At 38.4% G+C, this 13,598-nt stretch overlaps 1 protein-coding gene across 1 annotated transcript in view; it reads right to left on the reverse strand.

Moving 5' to 3' along the window:
• The window catches only part of LOC106056295 (carbohydrate sulfotransferase 10-like), an 18,355-nt gene continuing 4,757 nt past the window's right edge, over window positions 1-13,598 (reverse strand). The window contains exons 3-4 of the mRNA XM_056015718.1: window positions 11,635-12,186; window positions 1-3,567 (exon numbers count right to left, since the gene is read on the reverse strand). Of these exons, the coding sequence (XP_055871693.1) occupies window positions 3,127-3,567; window positions 11,635-12,186 (993 nt within the window). The 3' untranslated portion in view covers window positions 1-3,126. The remainder of the gene's footprint in view (window positions 3,568-11,634; window positions 12,187-13,598) is intronic.

The raw sequence follows: 13,598 nt of genomic DNA on the forward strand, positions 1-13,598 counted from the left end.
AGTTGCCATCTAAACGATGAAATAAAGAAACCCACTTACTGTAAGTGTAAATGAAAAAAACATGCAAAATATTTTTTAAAAATACTTTTAAAAGCAAAGCTTAGATTGAATGAAGGGAGAGAACCGTTCATTCGATGCAATATCGCTCAATATTGTAAGTTTTATGTCCTTTTTTCTATATAAAACACAAATTAATTATTTACCACTAATTGATTAACTGATTGGTTTAATTTTTTGATTGATGCATGTGCTATCATCGACAATAAATAATTGTGCAAAAATTTCAACTTGATCCGAGAAGGGAAAGTGGGAGAACTAACGTGTGAAAGAATCCAACAGAGAGACGAATGAGTTAATTTAATATAATTACAGAATCTTTTTGAAACTAAAAAGGTTCTACAATGATTGCAACAAGATTTGTATTTGTTGGTACTTTATTCTTCTTAACAGCCTACGGTTTGTTTTACTTTACACTTCTTAGCAGCCTACAATTTGTTTTAATTTACACGTCTTCGCAGCCTACGGTTTGTTTTACTTTATTCTTCTTAGCAGCCTACGGTTTGTTTTACTTTATTCTTCTTAGCAGCCTACGGTTTTTTTTTTACTTTATTCTTCTTAGCAGCCTACGGTTTGTTTTACTTTATTCTTCTTAGCAGCCTACGGTTTGTTTTACTTTATTCTTCTTAGCCACCCACGCTTTGTTTTACTTGACTCGTCTTCGCAGCCTACGGTTTGTTTTACTTTATTCTTCTTAGCAGCCTACGGTTTGTTTTACTTGACTCGTCTTCACAGCCAACGGTTTGTTTTACTTTATTATTCTTAGCAGCCTACGGTTTGTTTTACTTTATTCTTCTTAGCAGCCTACGGTTTGTTTAACTTTATTCTTCTTAGCCGCCTACGGTTTGTTTTACTTGACTCGTCTTCGCAGCCTACGGTTTGTTTTACTTTATTCTTCTTAGCAGCCTACGGTTTGTTTTACTTTATTCTTCTTAGCAGCCTACGGTTTGTTTTACTTTATTCTTCTTAGCCACCCACGGTTTGTTTTACTTGACTCGTCTTCGCAGCCTACGGTTTGTTTTACTTTATTCTTCTTAGCCGCCTACGGTTTGTTTTACTTTATTCTTCTTAGCAGCCTACGGTTTGTTTTACTTTATTCTTCTTAGCCACCCACGGTTTGTTTTACTTGACTCGTCTTCACAGCCTACGGTTTGTTTTACTTTATTATTCTTAGCAGCCTACGGTTTGTTTTACTTTATTCTTCTTAGCCGCCTACGGTTTGTTTTACTTGACTCGTCTTCGCAGCCTACGGTTTGTTTTACTTTATTCTTCTTAGCAGCCTACAGTTTGTTTTACTTTATTCTTCTTCGCACCCTACGGTTGTGTGAAACATGTTACACATATAAAGGCAGCACTACTAACCAATTTTGGATGACCCGTCTAATCGACAATTTCTCCTTGAAGCAAAATTGGACTAAGTGAAAAAAAACAACACTCGACATGCAGATTTAAAAAAAATAACTCATATGTTTCCGCCACTTCCTCGCGCTTTAGGTGCACCGGTCAGGACTATCCATTGTTTCATTATATTTAATTCACTATTTGGTTTCATTATAAAACTCTCGTTCCCAGTGCTGCATTTATATCTGTTATATACACGCATTATTCATTGTTTCGGCACTTTGCTTTAGTTTATCTAGTTTCTTTGTTTCGGCACTTGGCTTCAGTTTATCTAGTAAACCTTTTTTTTTTAATCTCAAGGAACTAAAGGCCAAACAAAACCAAACCATTTCCTTTTGGTAAAGAAAGCACACAACATAACCTTAGTTGTGAAGGACACCTAATGATATAGTTAAGATTACGTGTGTTTTTTTAAGCAAATATCACTATATTGATGAAAATAAATTTAATACGGCTCAATTGGAATGATAGTTAAATGATGTGATCGATAATATAACTATATATGACAAAATGGTAATATAAAGTGTGAACAATGCTAGGCTTGACATTATACTTGACATAATACTTTAAAGAATAGGTCTTTATTTTGTGAACTTATTATTTTTGTACCGAATCGTTACTCTAGTGTCAGGAAGAACTTTAATTAAGATAATTATACTTAGCATTGGAAAAAGTTAACTGAACAAATCAAGTTCTGGGCTATGCGACTGAGAGGCATAAACCGATTGGCTACCTATCAACGAGACTAGAGTTCGAAACCTGACTCGAGCTGAGTTGTGTTGAAAGGCAGCACGCCAACCTTCTCCCCTTTGAAAATAAGTCCAGTAGGAAATCGGCGCTGAAGGCGCAATTACCACGGTTGTTGGAAAGGATTTTATCAAGCGACAAAGCTCTTCAACCCAACTCCTGTCTGAGGATTCCACTATGGTAGTGACCATTGCTGGGTTAGGTCATAGACGTTGTGCAACGCGCCTCGGTCCTGGACCTGCTTGCTATAAACAGTCAAAGGCAGCGCTTACCATGGAAAAATTTGCCTCATATTTGTATACTGTAACTGCCACATTTCCGCGTAGAGGCAGGCACTTAAGAAAGATGCCTTGTCAGCTTGTACTAGGACAGATGCATATACATGCACGAACCGTGGCAAACTCTGCCGCTCCAGAATTGGCTTGATCAGTCACTCCAGCTTATGCCCCGTCTCAAGACGAAACCAAAGCCAGTGACTTATCTGGGCGCATCCATTGTCTTCCAAGACAGAAGGAGCCATATGGTTTCACTACTAGACGTTTCCTCGAAGGTGCCACGTCGAGGCTACGGGAGATTCCCCCACCTCACCCCACTGGTCCACGTAAGAGGACCATAGCGCACTGAGCATGAACGATGCGCTTCGCAAAAAAAATAAATAATTAATTGATTATTCAGAATATAATTTCACTATCGTCTTAAGCATACTGAATGAAGTGCAGCACGTATTTATGGAGATTGTTGTTTTTGAGTAAGGGCAAAGGATGATCCGCCCAATACTATCCTTTCAACTGAGAATAATCAAGGAAAATAAAGTAAAGAGTGAGCATTGCAAAACCGCAGGGTTCACCAACCCGTTTGACTGCAACATAAAGAATATGCCCTAGCCTCTATACCCTCCAGAGTGTCTTTAAAAACACTGGTTTAAATGTTAAGAACATTTTCTTGATAATTGACATTATATACTGACGAAAACATTTTATCTCTAATACTTTCATAACCAAACAATCTGATATCCAGTTGATATTTCTGAGACAAGATTGTAAACAGCGACCTTGACAGTGTGGAGAACGCAGCAATATTAAATTTTTCTCTGGCATTTTTCATGCTTTTGGGCTTCTTTAGCCCTGAGGTTCTTGCGCCCCACACCTGCTCAAAAAGATTCATTTTAACTTTTTCATCCTCCTTGAAGTCTGGAATCAAATATTCAATATCAGGATCGATATAGCCCTTCCAACGAAACGTCTGCCAGAGGCGAAACCCAAGTTCTCTAGAAGTGATACACGTTTTGTAAAATGATTTCTTACTCGAGTTTGAGATAATATCAAAATTGTATTCGATTAACATCTTGATTTCGTCGTTAATCTGAAAGAAAATAAAAAGCAAAATAGAATCAAATCCTTTTAAAAAAAACAACAAAGCTTATCTAAAGGGGAAGAACTAGAGAATAATTGTTGAAAGTATCAACGTGATCGGAGAAAGCGTGAGGGGAGAAATAGCGTTAACAATTATTTAAGGGGACTAAACCAAACAAATTTAGCCATATATGTGAATAGTGAAACAAAAATAATGAATTACCAATAATTAATTGTCTAGCTGGTTAATTCTTTTTTTTTTATTGATTCATGTCTTGTCTATGTCAATGAATAATTGTGCGAAATTTAAGCTTGATCCGATAATAGGTTTACCCACTTTTTACCAGACAGATAGAGTGAGTTGATTTAAGCTTTGTATGCACAATGCAAAATTGAGTAGCGCGAGAACACGCACAACGTAAAAAAAATACATTTAAAAATGCTTTTTTCTTTGATAATTTTAACTTTTTTTTTTTCAAACACCATTTCCATGTGTGGTAATCAAACTAAGATTAGTGTCATCATTTTAAGATGTCATCATATTGTTATGACTTTGCCATGCGCACCGCCATCCAGGCTAGTGCAGAGGTGCGCACTTCTAGTAACCAGATTAGAAAAGGATGTTGACATTAGGAAACGAACGATTTCCGCCCAAGTAGAAAGCCAATATGGAGAGATTGTGCCTAAGATAGATCTTGTATTGTGTACCGGTGATGTTATGTAAATAAACGTCTATGTCTCATTGAGTTTGCCTCCCTTCAGTTATTACAATATAAATCGAGAAGCAATCCACAAACTTAGCCTAGAAATGAGAAAACTTGGCCTAGTTGAAATGACTTATTGAGAGCCACCTTTGAAACTAAGACACTTAAGAGAAAAATGCATTTCGGTTATTGAAGCGCAAAGTTCCATAAATCGATAGTCCACTAAGCATTTCTCTCAGGGGACATCCATGGACTGGGAGCTCTCACCCATAGTCTGAAGTTTCATCTATGACATCGACCATTACTGGGTTGGGTCGTGGCACGCTGAAGTATCCGCCTTCAGGCTTACGATAGGCGCCCAACTGCGAAGGCCGAAACCCTCTAGGAATTTTTTCATATTCAAATTCCTTGGTAGGACGTGCCCAAGGATATAGCCGCATTTTCCCTGACAATATCTTTGTAAAACTGAATGACGGATAAAAAAAAAAAAACTGGTGTGGTGAAATAGTTGCTATTTGTTTATGTTTGTGTAACGTCGTGAGAATGTGTTCACAACATTGATTTAGTGTGCTACAGTCCAAGTCTCTTTCGTCAGTTCATGTGTCGTTCTAGTTTAATAAAGCCTTGTTTTAGGTTAATCTTCCGTGTTCCTTTATTTCTTATTACAATTTATTAAACTAGAAATTTTCAATTCCATGGATCTATGTGCCTCACGTATCTTTTTTGGATTTTCGTTCAACACTATTCTCAGTCTGTAAGTAAAAGTAGTAATACAAATGGAACGTCTATTTAGGCCAAAAGAGCTAGACATAGAGCCTAGCTCGCCATCGGCTGCCGAGAAGTGGCTGCACTGGCTGAGAACATTTGAGAATTTCATCTCCTCAGTCTCTCATTGCGAGATTGACAAAAAGAAATTACTAGAAAACTACGTTTCTTCGAGCGTATTTCAGTACATAAGTGAGTGTACAACGTTCGAAGAATCAATCAAAGTTCTACAAAATGTCTACGTGAAGCCTAAAAGCGAAATTTTTGCACGGCACATGATAACTCTTTGTCGACAAGAGAACGGACAAACCGTTGACTCCTTCCTACTTAAGCTTAAAAGTATGGCCAAAGACTGTGACTTCAAAGCTGTCACCGCTGAAGAACACAGAGATATCTTTGTAAGAGACGCCTTCATTACTGGACTGGCTTCAAACAGCATAAGGCTGCGACTCTTAGAGAAATCTACTCTAACTCTACAGTGCGCCTATGAAGAGGCAAGACAACTCGAATATGCCCATAACCATGCCATGGCGTATAACATCCACTCTGAAACTCCCTGTGGAGCTAGCGCCGACGAGGAGAGCCTTTCTCCAATGACAAAAGTAGAACACGAGGTGAGTGCGGCGACTAGTAAAAGATGTTTCTTTTGTGGAAACAGCCCACATCAACGCTTTAGATGTCCGGCCCGTGACGCTACATGCAACTTGTGCGGTAAGAGGGGCCATTTCCAGAAAGTCTGTAAATCGACCAGACAGACACTCAAATCTACAACCTCAGCCATAGTGAAAGCAGATGATGACACGTCTCGGACTACAACCGTTGGATCTTCCTGGGCATCGACACCAGCGTCCGGTCTTACTAAATCTACTATTTCAATACTCGTCAATGGAGTACCATTGAAGGCTCTCGTAGATACGGGGAGCAGTGAAAGCTATATATCTTCTTCAATTGCTAAAAGGTACAAATGGAAATTAGAAACGTCCAGAAACAGAATCTACATGGCCTCTACACATCTTTCTCGCACTACTCACGGCCATATTTTCGCTAAAATAAAGTACAAAGATGAACAATATGAAAGTGTTAAGCTCTCACTACTAGATGGACTAGTATCTGATGTAATCTTAGGGCTAGATTTCATCAGCCAGCACGAAAAACTGATGATCCCATTTGAAGGAAAACGAAGCACTCTCCAGGTCTGTACGCTGAAAGCTGCACGAGTTGAAGCCCCTCGCCTCTTCGCTAATCTGGCTCCTAACTGCCATCCCATAGCCACTAAATCTAGAAAATATTCTATGCCTGACTCCAAATTCATTCAAACTGAAATCAAGAGACTTCTATCTGACAAAATTATTGAGCCTTCCACGTCCCCGTGGCGAGCCCAGATAATTGTAACAACGAATGAAAGGCACAAAAAGAGAATGGTTATCGACTATAGCCAAACCATCAATCGATTCACTTACCTCGACGCGTATCCCGTGCCAAAAGTTGATGAACTGGTGCAGGAAATATCTAAATACTCAATGTACAGTACATTTGACCTCAAAAGCGCTTACCACCAGATACCTATCAGGGATGATGAAAAGCAGTACACGGCGTTCGAGGCTGGCGGAAAGCTTTATCAGTTTTGCCGCATTCCTTTTGGAGTGACAAACGGAGTCGCCGCATTTCAAAGGACGATCAACACAATAATTGAGGAGGCAGGGCTACAGGACACGTTCGCTTACGTGGATAACGTTACCATCTGCGGACTTGACTCCATTAGCCACGACCAGAATCTACAGAGATTTCTCAATGCCGCTAAAAAGTACGGTATCACCTTCAACAATGATAAAAGTGCTATTGCGACTAATAAAGTATGCCTCCTAGGCTACGAAATCTCACAAGGGCAATTAAGACCAGACCCCGAAAGATTTCAAGCATTGAGAAACCTACCTCCACCACAAGACATGAAATCACAAAAGCGGGTGATTGGACTACTGTCCTATTATTCTCAATGGATCCCTAATTTCTCCAACAAGATCCATTTATTGGTGAACAACAAAGCCTTTCCTCCCCCTGAACAAGTACAACAAGCTTTTAAACAGCTAAAACACGAACTTGAAAACGCTGCTGTGTCGACGATAGACTACAATCGACCACTAACAGTCGAAACAGATGCCTCTGACATCGCGATTGCCGCCACTCTTAATCAAGACGGCCGTCCTGTCGCCTTCTTTTCAAGAACACTCACTAATAGTGAACGCAGACACTCAGCAGTGGAAAAGGAAGCATACGCTATCGTAGAAGCCCTGAGAAAATGGCAACATTACCTTATCAGTAGACCCTTCACATTGGTTACAGATCAACGCTCAGTGTCTTTTATGTTTGACCAGCAGAACAAGGGCAAGATCAAAAACGAAAAGATTCAAAGATGGCGACTGGAGCTTAGTTGTTTCCAATATGACGTCGTATATCGACCCGGGAAACAAAACGCTGCGGCGGATACCTTTTCAAGGAACCACTTTGCGTCAGCAATGACTGGAGAAGACCTCAAACTGTTACACAACAACCTCTGTCACCCAGGGGTCACGAGACTCCTCCATTTCGTTCGGACCAAGAACTTACCTTTTTCCTGCGAGGACGTCCGCAAAGTGGTAAACCAATGTAAAACTTGCGCTGAACTGAAGCCTAGATTCTTCAAACAGTTTTCAGGCACCCTCATCAAAGCTACCCAACCATTTCAGAGAGTAAGCATTGATTTTAAGGGGCCACTCCCATCTGCTACTCACAATAAATACTTATTAACAATGGTGGATGAGTACTCACGCTTCCCTTTTGCCTACCCATGTCCCGATATGTCCTCATCCACTGTCATAAAGTGTTTAAATCAGCTGTTTTCCTTTGTTGGGATGCCAGAGTACGTCCATTCTGACAGAGGTACGTCCTTTATGTCGAGGGAGGTGCAATCCTTTCTGCACGAGAGGGGAATAGCTACAAGTAGAACAACCGCCTTTAATCCCTCAGGCAACGGACAAATTGAACGACTAAACAAAACTCTATGGAACGCTGTTACTTTAGCACTGAAAGACCTCGATCTCCCGATCTCGAGATGGGAGCTTGTCTTGAACCAGGCCCTATACTCGATTAGATCATTACTATCTACGGCAACAAACGAAACTCCACATGAGAGAGTTTTCCGGTTCAACCGAAAATCCTCCTTCGGGATATCTATCCCCACTTGGCTATCTAGCCCAGGTAGAGTGTTGCTGAGAAGAGAGAACCGATCTTCAAAGTATGATCCTCTCACGGAGGAAGTCGAATTGCTGATGTGCAACCCCCAATATGCTGTCGTACGGTTGCCTAGCGGTCAAGAGGAGACGGTCTCTCTAAGACGCTTGGCTCCCACCCCCTCCCCATCCACAACAACAAGTGAACCTTCGTTCTTCCCTCAGGGTGAGGATAATGAATATCCTCCAGAAACTCAAAACACGGAAGTACCAGTCAACACCCCTACGGTGATACAAGAAAGGAAAGAACCCCTGGTAGGCTCTGAGGACCTCCGAGCGCTTCCTCTTGAAAATACCCCACTTGACGCTCAGGAACTCACTAGTGACTCCCAAACTGTAGAACAGGATAGTCAACCCCGTTACAACTTGAGAGAGAGAAGAACCAGACCGAACTATAGAGTCTAGAGTTGTTCCTTTATTGCACTACATATGTTCTACCATTGTTTATCTCTTGCTACTGATATTAGAGTTTACTCTTCACTTACTTACGTACATGTCTACTTACTACACTATTTGTAATATTTAAAACAGAAACTAGTAATTGTTTATAAGTCATACAACAGATACTGGTTTTTAGGTTTCTTTGCATCACCATTCACTATTGTTTACAAGAGAAATTTCGACACTATTTATTGATCTATTCTATTACAGGCACTGGCATTCTCTTTTATTTATGCTATTGGCCTACTATATTACTATACTTGCTATTTTAATTCTAGGCGGGGTGAATGTGGTGAAATAGTTGCTATTTGTTTATGTTTGTGTAACGTCGTGAGAATGTGTTCACAACATTGATTTAGTGTGCTACAGTCCAAGTCTCTTTCGTCAGTTCATGTGTCGTTCTAGTTTAATAAAGCCTTGTTTTAGGTTAATCTTCCGTGTTCCTTTATTTCTTATTACAACTGGGCTGTGGGTTTCTATTGAATTCGGATACAATTGCATTGAAAGCATTGGTTCCCATGTACCCGAGGTAACCCAACGGGAACAAGTTTTCAATCCCGTCATCAGCCTATCCAGTTCCACTTAAGGGACTTTTCCACCAAGGCGCCACGTTTAGGCTACAAGAAATCTTCGGAAACTAAAACATAACAGTATAAAACAATTAGATCAGTGTTTCCCAAGTTATGTTCCGCGTAACCCATGTCTTCCGTGAGGCCTCAATAGGTGTTCCACGAGCTGCTGAAATAGTTAACCAGTAGGCCACCCGTGAAAAAACCTCTCTAATAAAATAAGCAATGTGCTCCGCTAAATACTCCGAATGTGCGAAGTGTTCCGTTAAAGAAAATGAGGTTACCAAAGATTAAACTCTTGCAAGCCTGGATTTACTGTTAATCATATATGTATACATGTAGATTTCAGGATAGTCTCTCTAAAGGCTATTAGAATACTTTTTTACTTTTTCTGTAGAATCATTCTTTATGACACTAGCGGATCCAGGGTTTATATTATGTCGTTCCCCTGTTGTCCGATTGGTGTGGGGGAGGGGGCGAATACCTCTACTGCCCTTCCCACCTAAACACTTTGAGTGGGGGGGGGGGCGGTCCTACTTTTATGGAGAAATCATAGTTTGTGAACAAGATTAGTTGAATTGATATATAAATTTGATATTATGTCGCTCCCCTTCTGGTATCTTGGCTGATTTGGTAGGGTAAAGGGGGGGGGGGGCGACGCATGTACTACCCTCCCCGCTCTAGCCCTCTGAGTGGGAGTGATCCTATTTTTATGGAGGAATCATAGTTTGTGAACAAAAATAGTTGAATATCTATATAATTGATATGTGAACCCATTTGTATATTATGTCGCACCACACTCTAATGATTAGTACATATAAAAGGAAAAAGGGGGAGGGGCGATACCTGCTATCTCCTTTCCCTCCTCGGACACAGCAATACTTTTTCTTTTTGTATTAGAGTTCAGAAATTACAAAATGAAACAAAACTCTGGCACTAATACAATTTATATATTCTAGAAATTAAATTCTTATATCGAGTCGCCCCACCCCTTTTCTTAAATGCAGAAATTAGCAGAAATTATAAAAAGGAGCGAGGATAAATCGTTTCCATTCTACCGCCCCTTCCCTTTCCAGACAGAGTTTATGTAATTTCACATGAATTTATCATAATTATTTTAAGAAAGACTTTTCTTTGGAAAAGTTAGAATTCAAACAAAAAATTTTAGTGTAAGAGTCACGATTGAGATGAGTCGCTTTTTTCCAACCTTTACTCAATCTAATATTTTTCTACATAAATTTGGGACAAAAACTCACAATTTATGCTTAAATTTTATTGAATATTATTTATCGAATTTTTTTTTCGGCGGCGATCCTAAAAGCCTTAATTAATCTTAATATGTGGGGTATCTGATCTTTTCAAGGAACAAATCGGTTTTATTTGCAATGTATTAAGGGCCTATAAATTCATATTAGAATATATTTCAAGTACAACATTATTTAAAAGGTCCTTTTTTAATAGGATAAATAATGAGCTTTAGGTAAGGAAAATGCGTTTCTTCAATGAAGAATACAAGAAAACGCTTTTAGCATCGGGACTTCGCCCCGAAACTCACTGATGAATAGTGAGCTGTAGATGTCAGGAGCAGGCGTTTCTGCAGTTAAAAATGCCAGAAAACGCTTTTGGCGTTGGGGCTTCGCCCCGAACTCCACTTATTGATAAAGAGCTGTAGATGTCAGGAGAAAACGTCTCTGCTGTGAAGAATGCAATAAAATACTGAGAAATACTACTTATTTATTCTTATATATACATACATATATATATATGTATATATAAGAATAAATAAGCAGTATTTCTCAGTATTTTATATACATATATATATATATATATATATATATATATATATATATATATATATATATATATATATGCTGTACGCACGTTTATGCATTGGGTTAGGGTTTACTGGGCGTTAGGGTTAGGGTTTGGAAAAAAATCGACCCCCCCCCCCACTCCAAAGTTCTGGATCTGCTAGTGCTTTATGATATCTGAAAAGCGAGTTTTTATCAAAGTATAATTTCAGAAATAAGAAAAATAATTTTTACAAAGCTTATATCAACACTCACTCTGTCTTTCTGTCTGTCTGGGATCTGGGATCAAGCTGAAAATTTTCATTTTGTCCACAATACAAATCAATAAAAAGATAAACCAATTAAATAATCAGTAAGTACTAATAAATTATTTTGTTTCATATAGCAGAAAGGGAGCTAAACCCTGCCATATTGAAATTAATGGCAGTTATTAGCGGTTCTTTCCCTTAAAAAATCGTAGTATTCTTTTTTCTTTTGCTTGTTAGATTATGTCTACACATTGTAAGATATAGTTAAATTACCTGAGTCTCGTGATTAACGTCGTCCAATAAATGACCTATGCCCATCTTGTCCAAAAGCACTCTAGCATCCGAGTTGAAGGTCTCCATCAGAATGACGTGGCTGATATTCAGCAGACACGGATTACATATCACGTGTATCGGCATCCAATGAGGCTCTTGAACAAAGAACCCGTACCGGATGAAGTCCTGGAAGGTCAAATACTTCCCGCAGGTCGTGTCGTTCCGAGAGAAACCTCCGGCTGCCTCTGTCGGGAACAGCTTGTACACTTCATCGTAGTGCCGCCTTAGAAAGTCTGGTCGGCCGGCGCCTATGACGTGAGAAAAAATCGGCAAGTCCCTCATCTTGATCAGACGAAGCGCCTCGCTATGCCAGAAATCTGGGAGGTAGAACTTGTCCAGATACGCGGAGAGCAGTCGAGAGTAGGGATCCCTGACAACTAAGAGCCTTGTGGGATATGTGCTACTTAGAGCGCTGAAGCTTTTTCCGCTGCCGTAAACAGAATGGATGTAATATTTGGACAGCGGGAAAATGTCTGATTTATTCACGTAATCCTGTTAGAGCAATCATAGTGAAAACTTAAGATAGACTTAAGATAGACTTCTATCTGTATAGGTATGTATGAAATGTTATATATTTTAGTAAGAATGCTGTTGGTCCTTAATACTACTTAAGAGACATTTTACAAAACCCTTCCTCCCCACCTTTTTTTGATAAGAAAAATCCATTTCTACAAAACAACTAAATCTCTGGTAATATAAATGCATTGCTGGTGTCTATTTGGTTACTTCTGGAAAGATTGATTCTTGTCTTGTCTATGTCAATGAATAAAGGAGAAAAAAAACGCTTGAGTTGTTCAAGCAAGGCTCATGCTGAAATATTTATATAATAACTTACTTGATACTTGCAATACACACCGGCTACGCCCGTTGAATTGTTCCCACGCCTTAGATTGTTTATTATTGTCGGAACATCCCCTTCTTTTATTTTCTTTTTTTTTTTTTTAATAAACGAGCCACATTTTAACGATCAACCCAATAAACTTTTTTAGCCCATGATTTAGTGTAATTTCACGGTCCGCTCTCTGTTTCCTTCTCTGTCTCTCTTTCTTTCGCTCTCTGGAACCCCCATTTTGTTTTCATTTTTAACCTGCGCATCGTAGTTTCTCGTACATAAGACTTTTGACTTGATTTGGAAAGACCCGCTTCAAAACACCGCACACATTTCTTCATTGGGCATAGAGTATATATATATATATATATATATATATATATATATATATATATATATATATATATATATATATATATATATATATATATATATATGGTGCGCTCATAGATTTATAGATTTATACTAGACTGGAAACCGAAAATAAATTCTTATCCGCGATTGATCGATTCAAAGACCTATATATATATAATTTTTTTTTTTATTTTTTTTTTATTTACGTAAACTCTTTTTTAAGCGCTAAGGGAAGTCGCCCAAATAAATCTTAGAAAGTAATGATCTTTAGCTTTCAAAGTTTAGAAATTATGCAAAATCATTTCTCGGATATTCACGCAAATATATGAAACAAAGCCATTTCCTGTTTGTTTCCATTGAGATAATGTTTCAAAAATCCTAGATATATATAATTCATGTTGATTTAAATCATCTTATGTACATTTAAATATATTTATTACCTATATCTTTCTAGATTATGTATCTGAAAATTGCAAAATAAAAATTATGAGACGAGAGTACTCCCATTTTTTATGTTTAATTACTAGATCTAGATCTAAAAATCAAATTTTTATGTTACATAGGTTTGGGTTGAAAGAAAAACAACTTCTTTTAACTACTATATATATAAAACAACCATAGACATAAATAAATATAGACTGGAAAAAGGAAGTAACTTAATGTAACTTGAAAACATAGAGTAGAGTCACTATTGCGGAACAGTTTGCAGCTACTTTTAGTT

This window comes from Biomphalaria glabrata, chromosome 17 (genome assembly GCF_947242115.1).
Source record: "Biomphalaria glabrata chromosome 17, xgBioGlab47.1, whole genome shotgun sequence".
NCBI classification, from domain to species: domain Eukaryota; kingdom Metazoa; phylum Mollusca; class Gastropoda; family Planorbidae; genus Biomphalaria; species Biomphalaria glabrata.